The following is a 15,311-nucleotide window of genomic DNA, read 5'->3' on the forward strand; positions in this document are numbered from 1 at the left end:
CGAGATAAGAGAGAGAAGAGAGAGAAAAACAGGGAGACAGAGTGATAGACACCGCTGCTCACCTTGCCTGAAGACTTGACTCCTCTAATGAGACAGAGGAAGACCACCACCCATGACACGGCCAGACATCCCAGAATAGGGAGACGGACTTCACCGAAATTCCCGATGTCGTCTGAGATCTGCAGAACGTAGTGTCTGTGGGGAACGCACACAATTAATCACAGTGTCTATTCACAACAACGCCTTAATAGAGAAATGCAGAATGTAGAGTCAGTGCCGCAGGGACAAACAATGGCTATACGTTCATTCATGAGAGATAGAGAAGGAGAATTGTTCGGATGATCCCTTGTGTTACAGCGAGCGAATCACATATTTCAATGTAGCAGCATGACTGAAAAACAACTTGGTGACAACACAATGGTTTATCTTAACTGACAATGGGCAGGAAATACAACTCCAATCATAGTATACTGAAGACATCACCCGGAATGAAAGCTGAGCACAAACCATTTAGAAAGCCATTAACCAAGCACACCGATCCCTTCGAATGGCCCCTATTTTCTATGCTAGGGGAATAAAACAGCTACACTACTGGGGATCAAGATACTATTCTTGTCGAGAAAAATATACTTAACATCTAATCTTGTGTACTTCAGACAGTCAACTACAGTATGTGTAATGCTTGTTGAATGCGGGATGATTAATCATAGGCCAGGATTAGCAAGGCACACATGCCTGCCATCTGACTGGACAGGACTAGAGCATCTGAAACAACATTGCCTTACAGAGATACACAAACACTCTTCTGTTTACCCATGGTCAGACATGCACTATGTGACCAAAAGTTTGTGGACACCTTCTCGTCGAACATCTCATTACAAAATCATGGGCACTAATATGGAGTTGGTCCCTCTTTGCTGCTACAACAGCCTCCACTCTTCTGGGAAGGCTTTCCACTTGATGTTGGAGCATTGCTGTGGAGACTTGCTTCCATTAAACCATAAGAGCATCAGTGAGGTCGGACACTGATTCTGGGCGATTAGGCCTGGCTCGCAGTCAGCGTTCCAATTCATCCCAAAGGTGTTGGAGGAGGTTGAGGTCAGGGCTCTGTGCAGGCCAGTCAAGTTCTTCTACACCGATCTCAACAAACCATTTCTGTATCGACCTCGCTTTTCCTTTTCTGGAACTAAGGGGCGTAGTTCGAACCATGAAAATCAGCCCCAGACCATTATTCCTCCTACACCAACTTTACAGTTTACAGTTGGCACTATGTATTCGGGCAGGTAGCGTTCTCCTGGCATCCACCAAACCCAGATTTGTTCGTCAGACTGCCAGATAGTGAAGCGTGATTCACCACTCCACTGCTCCAGAGTCCAATGGAGGCGAGCTTTAAACCACTCCAACCGACGCTTGGCATTGTGCATGGTGATCTTAGGCTGCTTGACAATGGAAACCCATTTCACGAAGCGACTAACAGCTCTTGTGCTGAGCAGCCTAAAAGGCAGTTTGTTACTCTTTTGTGAGTGTTGCAACCGAGGACAGACAATTTTTACATGCTACGAGCTTCAGCACTCTGTGATCCCCTTCTGTGAACTTGTGTGGCCTACCACTTCACAGCTGAGACATTGTTGCTCCTAGATGTCTCCACTTCACAATAACAGCACTTATAGTTGACCAGGGCAGCTCTAGCAGGGCAGAAATTTGACAAACTGACTCCCATGTTGAAAGTCATTGAGGCCATTCTAATGCCAATGTTTGTCTATGGAGATTGCATTGGTTGAGTGCTCAATATTATACACCTGTCAACAACAGGTGTGGCTGAAATAGTCGAATACACTAATTTGAAGCCGTGTCCACATACTTTTGTATATATAGTGTACTTTATGTGCCAAAACATTTTGAACACTACTTTACTACCCATATCTAGGAGCAGTAGAGTGTACACCTTCCCACTCAGGTACTGATGGGTTGCAGAATTACAGTAACTCCCAAAATTCCCAGAAGTCCTGGCTGGACGCATCCGGATTTCCTGCTTATTCATTTCTGATTCCGGGAATCTTCCAACCGGCAAGTGTACACTCAGGCCTTACTTCCAGTACTCAACAGATTTCAAATCAAATCAGTTAGAATTCAAATAAAGATTGATAACCAACTCTGAGTCCGGGTTAGGCCTTACTTCCAGTACTCTACAGGTCTAGTAGTAACTCCCTCTCACTCGTGCCTTACTTCCAGTACTCTACAGGTCTAGTAGTAACTCCCACTCACTCGTGCCTTACTTCCAGTACTCTACAGGTCTAGTAGTAACTCCCTCTCACTCGTGCCTTACTTCCAGTACTCTACAGGTCTAGTAGTAACTCCCTCTCACTCGTGCCTTACTTCCAGTACTCTACAGGTCTAGTAGTAACTCCCTCTCACTCGTGCCTTACTTCCAGTACTCTACAGGTCTAGTAGTAACTCCCTCTCACTCGTGCCTTACTTCCAGTACTCTACAGGTCTAGTAGTAACTCCCTCTCACTCGTGCCTTACTTCCAGTACTCTACAGGTCTAGTAGTAACTCCCTCTCACTCGTGCCTTACTTCCAGTACTCTACAGGTCTAGTAGTAACTCCCTCTCACTCGTGCCTTACTTCCAGTACTCTACAGGTCTAGTAATAACTCCCTCTCACTCGTGCCTTACTTCCAGTACTCTACAGGTCTAGTAGTAACTCCCTCTCACTCGTGCCTTACTTCCAGTACTCTACAGGTCTAGTAGTAACTCCCTCTCACTCGTGCCTTACTTCCAGTACTCTACAGGTCTAGTAGTAACTCCCTCTCACTCGTGCCTTACTTCCAGTACTCTACAGGTCTAGTAGTAACTCCCTCTCACTCCTGCCTTACTTCCAGTACTCCTCGCTGGGGCTGGTCCTCTTGGTCTTATTGACCACCTCCACGGCAACCTCAGCGGCCCCGGTGACCAAGCTGCGGGTGACGTTGGCCAAGGTGTTGTTGATGCCCCTGGGAGTCACCACACCGTTGCAGGTTGGCGTGTTCCAGGGGTTGTTGCAGTAGGTCCACGGCAGGAGGTTGGTCATGGAAGAGAAGAAATAGTAGAAGGCAATGCAGATCACCACGTTGTAGTAGATACCGATGTAGGTGGACACCACCATCATCCCGTAGCCCACACCTGGTGAGGGAGAAAGAGAGAGTGGAGGACTTCAGAATACGACCAGACAAGACTGTGGCTCTCTTACTGAAGACATGTTGAAAATCTGTGGGTTTTCTAAGAATGTTTACATATGCATTCTAAGCTGACAATAGATGCTGCAATTTATTTTCAACCTTTCAGTTTCTTAAGCATCAGATAGTCAGTTATTAGTTGGATGCCACTGACCAACGGCAGTGATATTAATGCCAATCACCAACACCAGCACTGGTTGTTGGCTCACCTTTGAACAGGACTGAGCAATGGCAGCAGTGTTTTAAACATGACTGACCAACAGCATCAGTGGTTGTTAACTGGCTCACCTTTGAACATGACTGAGCAATGGCAGCAGTGTTTTAAACATGACTGACCAACAGCATCAGTGGTTGTTAACTGGCTCACCTTTGAACATGGGGCTGATCCTCCAAACCCCCAGACATCCCTGGCTGGCGAACTGTCCAAAAGAGAGCTCCAGGAAGAACAGGGGGATCCCACAGAACACCAGCATGATGAAGTAGGGGAACATGAAGGCTCCTGTAGTGCACAACACAACATATGGGTCAGTCAACTCTACAGGGACAGGTCAACAGTTTTGATGAAATTGATTAGAACTCAGATTTGTGTTATTTAACTCTTTACACTATTACTTTTTGTACGTAGGTATATGTTTATTATTGCTGCTCACAACCAATGGCTTATCTAATGGTCATTCATATGAAACATTTATAAATATTACAGAAAAGTTCTATGCCATGACAATATCCCATTTCTGCTATGTAATGCTCGCTCGGTGAGTGAGTGGACAGATTTTAAGGTCATGTTTCTGTCTAGAATAGAACATTAGTTCAGAAATAGAAGAGTTGTCATCCCATGACATTGGCAATATCATATGTCTGCTATATAATGCACAGTGAATAAGCAGTCTAATTGTAAGGTCATGTTTAGATCTAGACACAGAAAAAAGGTCATATAGAAAAGCATTCCATGACAATATCCTGTTTCTGCAACGTAGTGCCCTCACGGTGGTCATATTGCAAGGTCGCTGTTGTTTTTTATGGCTGGCCAGCCAGCGGTGAGAAAATGTCATCAAGCCAAAGGAGGTGAATGGTGTCCACATCGCCAACAAATTATCATGGTCCAAACACACCAAGAAAGTTGTGAAGAGGGCACGACAACATCTTTTCCCCCTCAGGAGACTGAAAAGATTTGGCATTGGTCCCCAGATCCTCAAAAAGTTATACAGCTGCACCATCGAGAGCATCCTGACCGGTTGCATCACCGCCTGGTATGGCAACTGCTCGGCGTCTGATGTAAGGCGCTACAGAGGATAGTGTGTACAGCCCAATACATCATTGGGGCCAAGCTTCCTGCCATCCAGGACCTATGTACTAGGTGTTTTTAGAGGAAGGGCCAAAAATATGTCAAAGACTCTAGTCATCCAAATCATAGACAGTTCATTTTTTATTTATTTTTTACTTTAGTCTATTTAGAAAATATTTTCTTAACTCTATTTTCTTAAAACTGCATTGTTGGTTAAGGGCTTGTAAGTAAGCATTTCACGTTAAGGTCTACACTTGTTGTATTCGGCGCATGTGACAAATTCAATTTGATTTGAGTCCTAAGGAGCATCAGACAGAGAGTGATGCTAAGCGAGGCAGCAATCCTCTGTCTGCTTGATTGGTTTAGCAGGGGGCCAATGTATCTGGGGAATAACAACCTCAGTGCTGTAGTCTGAGATCATGGGTTAAAGGAAGGACTGGAGAGTGAAGAGCAGACTGCATGTGTCCCAAATGGCACCCTATTCCCTATATAGTACACTACTAGTGGGTATAGGGTGCCTTTTGGGCTACAGCCCAGGCCACAGCCAGCTGATAAAGTCTACTGTGATGTTATTACTGCAGAGCTTTGAGCTACACCAGCCCCCTTGGCTATAATACGCAGCTATGTGATTGTGTGACCTAATGCACAGGCTACTGTATATGTATGCCCTTCTATGGCGATCCCTGGTCGCAAAATGTATAGAAGACTAAAGCCAACTGTAGGAGTGAATGAGGGGGAATGAAGCCAAGAATAACTTGGATCCATCTGAAATAATATGAGGAACGTAAACTTAAACTTGAACATACTTGACAACTCTTTCTACTTTGATTGCTTTTCAAAGCACTGCAAAAGGCATTGTGGATAAACTACAATTTATTGCTGTCATTACTACTATATAATCAGTGTGTTGAGTGTGAAGATGTACCTCCTCCATTTCTGTAGCAGAGGTAGGGGAACCTCCATACGTTTCCCAGGCCCACAGCATAGCCCACGCTGGTGAGGATAAACTCTATCTGGTTCCCCCAGTTCCCTCTCCTGGAGATCTTATCCGTCTTCACAGGTTCTCCTGGAACAGCTCCATTCTAGAACACAAAGAGAGAAGAACATTAGAGGTGTTAGAACGTTTGAGAGGAACTGTATCTAGTCTACCTCCAGACTGGAGTAGGTAAGCCATTCTCTCAATGTGACACCCAACTCAAATCAACAACAACAAACTCAACAATAGGCCTATTAGACCAACTACATTCAGCTGAATGTAAAGTTCCAGGGTGCACCAATTTTGAACACAAACCAGCAAAACAGTGTGAAATCGGCTACTGTGCTAATGAGTAGACAGTAAACACTATACTGTATTAGATGTCCAGTGGTCAGGCTAAAACTGCGGACGGCAAAATGAACAAATGATTTAATTCTAGAGTACTTTTTTCCTTTTCACCAGTTCTAGGCCTAGTTCTGCATGGCATGTTAGAACTCTAAAGTCGAGATGGGCACATTGGAGCGAACTTGATTTAAACTGAAATAACCATTTGTTGTGTGCACAAAATCAACATTTGGTCTTGTAGTCCTGATTTGAAGTTTGCTCCCTCCATCTGTTGGTATCAGATGGTCCTCGTTCTGACTTGACCTCCTCACTAACCCCAGGAGTTGACTACTGAGATTCCATTACGTCTATCTGCCTCTAACTCACACAGCCTTGTCCCTTCACATGGCACCACAGAAGCAGTATAACAAATCAGTTTATATATTACACTTAATACAACTCCTTCAATTAAATGTAATACTGTAGTAATCATAAATGTGACAAAGGTTTGGATTGCTGTGGGTTTTTTGTGTCTCTTATGGTGTGGCCTGGACTGCACTGTGGAATGTGTACATTGGTTAACGTGCAGTCATTGTCATGGAAGGCTCAGTACGTGCACACGCACCCACCCACACACACACACACACACACGTCTGCTTGCTGAGTTCCCTGGGCCGTTGCTCCCAGCATGCAAGCAGGCAACTTATTCATCAGCAAAAAAATGAAGAGAAAAAAAAACAGAAAAATCCCATATTTTCATGATTGCCCCATAGACATCCTTGGAGTCTGATTGCGCCCAAATGTTCTATTTCAAAATAAATGTAACCTTTTCACAACAATCCCCAACCATTTGGTCTTGAATTGTAAACTAAAGAGAGAATAAATACAATATCACCAAACAGAACTCTTGTAAATCAACAACATTATTACAGCCAAAATGTTCCTTTAGTAATCTTTGGCTGGCCATTGAGTGTGAGACGTGTGCACCTGGGCGGGTGCGTGAGAAACAGTGTGTTGAGGCTGCTCTCCTCAGCGTGATGTCTGTGTTTGTGTGTGTTGTGTAGAGTGCGATTGTTTTAGGTGCTGAGAGTCTGGAGGAGGCGCACACCTGCTCAGTGCGAGGTGAGGCCAGCTGTACAGCTGAGAGGGCCCAGGGTGGAATGAGAGCCCAGCCAACCCACACAGTACAGCACAAAACACAACAGACAGACTGGGCTACATGTAGCCTGCTGGCCTCCCACCTGTGAGAAGCCAGGTCTTTCAACACATGATCAGTAGGCACGTTTCCACTGACCCAGGTTAATTCGACAAAAGCAATGGTCGCAAAAAAATAACATCGCGACATGTGTAGTAGGCCTTATGGAAACGGCAGCTATAGGACACATGTTCTAGAGATCAACAACATTTTTATCCGTTCGACAGGAGTGGATTTTTCTTTATGATGGAAACAGTCTTGTTCCAATAAATTATCATGGCTGAATCATTTTAAAGGTACGCGGAGCACGATGTCATAACGTGACTATAAAGCGCCACTCCATATTTAATTATAAATGCCTGCTGCTTGCTCAATACATTTTTTCAACTATAAAATAATGTTTCTTTGCAGGATTTTTGTCCTGACTTTCAAGAATGCCTGAATTGCATCGCCTTGCTCTTCTGGTTGGCTGCAAGTTTCACCATCCAATTATTTCAGATCTACAGGAGTGTAAGTTTCACCATGGCACAGACCTTGGCGATACGTTGACACAGGATAGTTATTAGAATATAGCAAGTATTAGTAAATTCTTGCATTCTATCCATGCTGGCTTTTGCGGGCTACCTGAGACATGAAACAGGTAGGAGGGCATATACAGGCTGTCGCCAATGTATTATTATGCAATTTGCCTAAATGGATAATGGAAACTCTTCAAACACTTCAGTTTATTTATTTGGAGTGACATCTGTTTTATTGACACAATACAGTTTAATGGAAACACATCGTGGCAATTTGTATGCAAACGTTCGATATGTCGACAGAAAATCCATGGACAAGTTAGTGGAAACATAGCTGGTGTTTTCCCCTAGGATTTTTTTCAGCATCGTTGGAAAATGTAGTGGTTGGGTGGTGGGTGGATTGCTATTTGCTAGGGGGGTCTGGGGCATGATGAGGAGCAAGCGGTGGCTGTGCGCTCGTGGCTCTCATTCACACCACTGCCTGCTCTGTGCTACAAATTCGCTGTAACTTCTCACACTATTTTTAAAGGGATAGTGCAAGATTTTGGCAATTAAGCCCTTTTTCTACTTACCCAGAGTCAGATGAACTCATGGATACCATTTTTATGTCTCTGCATCAGGGGTTGAAACCGGTTCAGGGAACAGAACTGAAAACCGAAAAAATACAATATGTTTTCAAGGAACAGAATCAGAACCGGGAACAAAAGTGATCTACAATTTTACGGAACATAACCACTATTTTAAAAGCATGGGTTAATAATGTTATTTTACATTCCAGGCCATTTTTTTCAGTTCCACAAAAATTGCAACAAAGCACCTATGCAAAGCCCTCACTCTGTCACTCAAAAACGTATTCCAGTGTCTCTTCAAGCCAAGCCTCCACATCCTCCTCCTCCTCCACCATCTCTTGCACTCTCCCCACCCGCAAAACTTTAGTAGTCTTGCGCCCTACACTCATCTGTCCAATGCATGTACAGGTAATAGCTTGCCCTCTCCATAGCAAGCTGCTCTATTCGCACTGATTGGTTAAATAATATAATGTTGAGCTAAATAAAAAAACTAATTTGGGTTCGAACCGGTTCAGAATTTTATTTTGCTGGTCGAAACAGCTCTGCGTGCAGTTTGACGGAAATTGAAGGCAGTTTCGTGAGCCATTTAGCATGCTAGCTGTTCCCAAAGACTTCCAGTCATTGTGCTAATGGTAGTTAGCAACTTCTTTCAAACTGCATGCTGAGACATGAAAATTGTATCCATGAGTTCACCTGGCAAGTATAAATAGGCTTAATTAAGACATTTTCGCATTATCCTTTTAAAAGCCTGTCTCGGCAAATATGTAAAAAAAAACATTTGTTATATATTTTTTTATTAAATTATATTTTTTGGGAGTAACAATTAAGCAGTGGCGGGCCTGGTGGCAACTCATAGTTTACTCATAGCAACAAACTCAGCAAATAAAACAGACTGAACTTTGACTTTACATGTTCCATCTTGGCTTGAATGTTGAGTAAGTTAGAATTTTGTCTGCAATGTAGCCAGAATTCTAACATATTTCAATAGTTTTATGATTAGCCAATGTCATAATGTAGTTATTTTGTTAAATACTTCTCCCTATTATCTTAAATGTTATTTTTTCAAAGCCATTTTACCTGTCATGCTAGCTGTTCAGTCCGATCCGATTCACAAATCATGGGAATTTAATCGTGCCATGTAGACATTGCCTCCATCCAAGGCACGTGTTGCTTGTCAACCCCCTGGACTTGTCCCGGCTAAATCCAATGTCAGAGACTTGCTAGCAAACACTTATGCTATAAAACTAAATAAATACTGCACTCTGACCCATTTGCTAGATTCATGATAGATTCATGATAACAGTGTTAGACAAAGCACGTAAAGTGAACTACAAAACGTGATGGATCTTTATTGGGATTTGCAGTTGCATGCTAGCATCTGAAATAACTTACTCATCTTTTAATCCAGTGGTTCCCAACCTTTTCCGGTTACTGTCCCACTAACTGAATTTTGCTCTGCCCGGAGTACCCCTGAAGTACCACCTCATGTACATTTTACCAGTAGGCCTATGGTTTCATGAGTCCTCTCAAGTACCCCTTGTGGATTGTCCAAGTACCCCCAGGGGTCCTAGTACCCCTGATTGGGAACTACTGCTTATATCAAGCATTGATAGGACTTTTTTCAATGCATTAGAGTTTGGAAAACTATTGGAAAACTATGGAATTAAAATTATTCCTAGAATCCTCTCCACTCCACTATCTGTTCCGATACTCTCTCTCCAAGCTGTCTCTCTGGCTTGGCTACTTGCATCCCAAATGTCACCCTATTCCCTACACCATATGGGTCTTGGTCAAAAGAAGAGCACCAAATAGTGCCATTTGGTCTGTTGCTCTGGATGCTGGCTGTCCAGTGTTTAGGCCAGTGGTGTGTACTCCCTGGAGCACCCTGCTTGGTAAGTCACTGCAGTGAACAGCACAGAGCAGACAGACCGCCCCATTCAGATCCACACACTCAGCCCCATCTCTTCCCTCCCCATCCACATCGCACGCCCAGCTGGGCCCATCTGCCCTTTACGTAAGATGCACACATGGTCAGGCCATAGCCCTTCTCTCTCCATCTCTCTGAGGGGCCCTTCCAAATCAGTGGACCCAACCTAACTCCCAACACCCTGCCCTCTTCTAGCGCACTGCACACAGGTGCACCGCAAGAGTGAGAAAGGAAGGGGAAAGAGAAATAGAGGGGGGAAAGAGACAGGTTTTCAAATCGTGCAAGGAAGTGCGAAAGGATGAGTGAGCTCAAAGTTTATGTAAAGAGGATTCCCATTCCCAAGACTTGGGCAAATACTGTATATATACAGTACCAGTCAAAAGTTTGGATACATCTACTCATTCCAGGGTTTTTCTTTATTTTCATTATTTTCTACATTGTAGAATAATAGTGAAGACATCACAACTATTAAATAACAAATATGAAATCATGTAGTAACCAGATCTCAAATATCTCAAATGGGATCTCAAATGGGTCCATTTGAATGTTTTGTCATTTGGTGCAAACATGGCTTATTGGCTTGTCATGCTTTAACGTGGAGATTTTAGTTCTGTTGAAAGATCATTTACAAGATAACCAAATACATTTTATTAAACCTGCCTGGGTCTTGGTCCACATCTGACTAAAACACGTACAGACCTACCATACCAGCTAATTTGATGGAGTGACACACACCTAACAAAGCATGGCCAATGACATCTGCGACCTTGTCGTGGTAATAGACATGCTCCATCTCCACTTGATTGTAAACCCAACCTAGGGCTTGACAGGACTCCCAGAGAAACAGTCTAATATTACAGTACAGACAGTATAGTAGACACTAAAATACAGAATTTTGGACAGAGACATGGACCAAGACAAAAAGGGAGAACCAAAGCTCCTGATAATACTACAGTATATTGGTATTAATCGCTGCCTGGCGCTGTTGCCCATCTTCATTACTGCCTGCTGTTTACTGACTGTTCCTGCGTGCAGCCTCACTAGGCATGCAACCAGCACAAGCCATTATGTAGCCTACCGAGCCTGGATGAGCAGCACTATTCCCAAGAATGTGTCTGTTTACTTGCCTGAGAGTGAGACATGGCAAGTTTTGCCTGAACTTTATTTGTCGTGCAAAGCACTGTGCAAAGGACTGGCCCAAATGACTGAGTGATAGGCAATAAACTACAGTATAAGGATACAACTCAATGATCAGATCAGCAAAGGAGAAATTCTGTAGAGGAGATTGAGAGAACGAAAACAAAACTGAGTTTTACACTACTATGTATACGTGACTTTTTAGCACTGCACAATTTCCCGTTGCACTGTACATGGAGGGAGATTGTGTGTGTTCACTTATCGTAGCTGAGTACACACAGGCCAGGGGACCTTAAGACACTTCTGCACATGTACTCCAGCACCTGATTCACACAGCTAGTTACCTCCTGTTGCACCACTATTACTGGGAATTGTAGACTCCTGACCATACCTGAATGAACAGGGTGGGAAGCAACCTAGCGATTAAGAGTGTTGGGGCAGTAACCAAAAGGACTGGTTTGAATCCCCGAGCCGGCAAAGTGAAACATCTTCCGTTCTGCGCTTGAGCAAGGCAGTTAACGCCCAACAACAACAACAACAACTGCTCCCTGGGCACCAATGATGTTGATTAAGACAGCCTCCTGCACCGCCTCTCTGATTGAGAGGGGTTGGGTTAAATGCAAAAGACACATTTTGGTTGAATACATTCAGTTATGCAACTGACTAGGTATCCCCTTTCCTCTCATTACTATCAAATCAGTAGATCTTGTTTTATGGATTCTTATTCAGCTCTTGGGCCTGGTCTTGTAAATATAGTTTTTAAGTTATGTGCTCAGGACTTGCTTGGCTGCCCTGGTGTTATGCAGTAGTGTTGAAAGTGCAAGTCAGAAGGAGCACAATATATCACAAAAGAAGTACAAAAAAATGCTATCACAGTTGCATTTAACCTGGCCAGTGCACTTGTCTCTGCATGTGGGCTATAGTAAACTGCTAGTGAGATGATTACTCAAACGGCTTAAGAATAGGCCTTGCCTATGATCTGTGTCACCATCACATGCTAAGACAACCATCAGACAAGACATTGAGGCCTAGCAGCCCATAGGACACATGTATAGCAGCTCTCTGACAATCCTCACCAACCAACAGTATTTCACTGACCCCATTCTTAAATAAAGAGATAAGAAAGGAGTGATAGAAGGAAGCGTCGATGGAGGGAATGTGCTCTGTCAGAACTTCTAAAAGGGCCTGAAGACATCTGTTCAAACCAAACATAAAGGTTAGAACAGTCATCTGATCCTTCAGTAGGAGGTAGGTCACCTAGTATTCAGCCACTGATTCCAGATTCCAACAAATCCAGATTCCAACAAAACAATTCAAAACAATTATATATTTGCAGAGGGTGATCAAAAAGTACATTTAAATCAACTTTGTTCAGGTAAAACAATAGGTAAAATAAAGTTGTTTAACTAGTAAAAATCCTTGGATTTAAAGTTACACGGTACTTATGTTGCCTAGCGATTCGTCCTGAATTTAATTCCGCTGCTCATCAGTCTACCATCCTAGAAGTTGTTTGTGCTGACATCAAAATGAGGTGATTCATTATTTGTGTAGTAGGCCAGCTCTGGTCCAACCCATCGGTTTCTGGGGCTAATCAGAACGGTGTGAATTTGTTTGCATTCGACAAGTCGTCGGGGAGGAAGCAAATCCAGACTCATTGTGTAGAAGAAATGTTAGTGGGCGTGGCATTTTGCTGGAGCGAAGGGTAGCCAGTCAAACTCCTGTCCACCAATTTTAACAAGCATTTTAGTTTAAAAACAAAACATGTATGTGACTGTTGGTTTTAAAGTTTTTCAATACAAAGTGTAACTCTTTTGCATTATTGCCCAGAAGCGAAAACTCTTCCACTGTAAGAACACCCTCCCAACAAATCTAACATTGGAATCGAAGTAGCCTAACACTCCTTCCACCAACCATTCTATCGGAGTTTGAATATCATTTGAAAATAACTGAAGCTGACAGAAGACCAGGTTGTTATTGAAATTCAAATCAAACAAAACCAAGAGTGATTTGATCATTGTAAGCTAAATAATTTCAGTAACAATCATTTAGTGGTACACGTAGATACCCTTGTTAACGAACAACAATTTAACAATTTTAAACGGAAAATTGGTGCGTGCATATGTATTCACCCCCTTTGCTATGAAGCCCCTAAATAAGATCTGGTGCAATCAATTACCTTCAGAAGTCACATAATTAGTTAAATAAAGTCCACATGTGTGCAATCTAAGTGTCACATGATCTCAGTATATATACACCTTTTCTCAAAGGCCCCAGAATCTACAACACCACTAAGCAAGGGGCACCACCAAGCAAGCAGCACCATGAAGACCAAGGAGCTCTCAAAACAGGTCAGGACCAACGTTGTGGATAAGTACAGATCAGGGTTGGGTTATAAAAAAATATCAGAAACTTTGAACATCCCATGGGGCACCTTTTAAATTAATTATCAAAAAATGTAAAGAATATGGCACCACAACAAACCTGCCAAGGGAGGGCCGCCCATCAAAACTCACAGACCAGGCAAGGAGGGCATTAATCAGAGAGGCAACAAAGAGACCAAAGATAACCCTGAAGGAGCTGCAAAGCCCCACAGTGGAGATTGGAGTATATGTCAATAGGACCACTTTAAGCCATATACTCCACAGAGCTGGGCTTTACAGAAGAGTGGGCAGAAAAAAGCCATTGCTTAAAGAAAAAAATAAGCAAACACGTTTGGTTTTTGCCAAAAGGAGACTCCCCAAATATATGTAAGAAGGTACTCTGGTTAGATGAGACTAGAATTGATATTTTTGGCCATCAAGGAAAATGCTATTTCTGGTGCAAACCCAACACCTCTCATCACCCCAAGAACACCATCACCCCAAGAACACCATCACCCCAAGAACACCATCATGCTGTGGGGATGTTTTTCATTGGCAGGGACTGGGAATCTGGTTAGAATTTAACAAATGATGGATGGCGTTAAATACAGGGAAATTCGTGAGGGAAACCTGTTTCAGTCTTCAAGAGATTTGAGACTGGGACGGAGGTTCACCTTCCAGAAGGACAATGACCCTAAGCATCCTGCTAAAGCAACACTCAAGTGGTTTAAGGGGAAACATTTAAATGTCTTGGAATGGCCTAGTCAAAGCCCAGACCTCAATCCAATTGAGGATCTGTGGTATGACTTAAAGATTACTGAACACCAGCGGAAGTCATCCAACTTGAAGGAGCTGGAGCAGTTTTGACTTGAAGAATGGGCAAAAATCCTAGTGGCTAGATGTGCCAAGCTTATAGTGACATACCCCAAGAGACTTGGTGGCTCTACTTGGTGGCTCTACAAAGTATTCACTTTGGGGAGGTGAATAGTTATGCACGCTCAAGTTTTCAGATTTTTTGTCTTATTTCTTGTTTGTTTCACAATAAAACATATTTTTTTGCATTTTCAAAGTGCTAGGCATGTTGTGTAAATCAAATGATACAAACCCCCCAAAAATCAATTTTAATTCCAGGTTGTAAGGCAACAAAATAGGAAAAATGCCAAGGGGGTGAATAGTTTCACAAGCCACTGCAACTAATGTCACCTTGGGATTAAACAAGGGTGGGTTCAGTTCTACTCAACTGTAATTAAATAGACCTGGGTCCACAATGTCCTCAAAGGCTGCATTATAAAATGTCTGTGAGGTGAAAGTAATTCCACTAAAGACAGCGAGACTGTGGCTTCTCACCCGGCTAGCGGAGGCCCACATTCCTCCAAATCCCATTGGGCATCGTGTGAATACCTACTTTCCATGGTTGATTAATAAAGTGTAATGGTGAGTTGTCAGGAAAGACGGGAAAGTTAGGCACAATCACAGCAGACGGATGGCTACGATGGCCACCCAGAAGGTTACATCTCTGGGTTACATCACTCAAACAGTGTGTACAGTCACAATCATATCAAGTTCCCCTGGCTAGCTAGCTGGAAGACATGATCCTATAGTATGCATCATGGCCAGCAAAACATATATTTCCAGTTTCCACTGGCCTATGTTTAGAATATTTGAGATAGAGCTTTAAAACTTATTGAAAGTTATATCTTCTCATATTGAATTTGAAATTGTGTATCAATTTTTTATATAAAAACATTAAATCAAATTATTTGATCATTCATTTCCCCCCCAAAAGCAACAAATTGAATTTGAAA

The 15,311-nt window shown here is 42.9% G+C and overlaps 1 protein-coding gene across 4 annotated transcripts in view; it reads right to left on the bottom strand.

The window, feature by feature from the left end:
- Window positions 1-15,311, bottom strand: part of slc6a9 (solute carrier family 6 member 9) — a 93,052-nt gene that overhangs the window by 16,272 nt on the left and 61,469 nt on the right. For 3 of the 4 annotated variants that reach the window (XM_020467539.2, XM_020467540.2, XM_020467542.2), the window contains 4 exons: window positions 5,426-5,582; window positions 3,583-3,714; window positions 2,877-3,162; window positions 63-195 (listed from right to left, as the gene is read on the bottom strand). In XM_020467539.2, coding sequence (XP_020323128.1) covers window positions 63-195; window positions 2,877-3,162; window positions 3,583-3,714; window positions 5,426-5,582 — 708 coding nt within the window. Of the gene's footprint in view, window positions 1-62; window positions 196-2,876; window positions 3,163-3,503; window positions 3,510-3,582; window positions 3,715-5,425; window positions 5,583-15,311 lie in introns of those variants that run through there. The other variant, XM_020467544.2, reaches the window with a different exon arrangement.

Source organism: Oncorhynchus kisutch, linkage group LG30, assembly GCF_002021735.2.
Source record: "Oncorhynchus kisutch isolate 150728-3 linkage group LG30, Okis_V2, whole genome shotgun sequence".
NCBI lineage: Eukaryota > Metazoa > Chordata > Actinopteri > Salmoniformes > Salmonidae > Oncorhynchus > Oncorhynchus kisutch.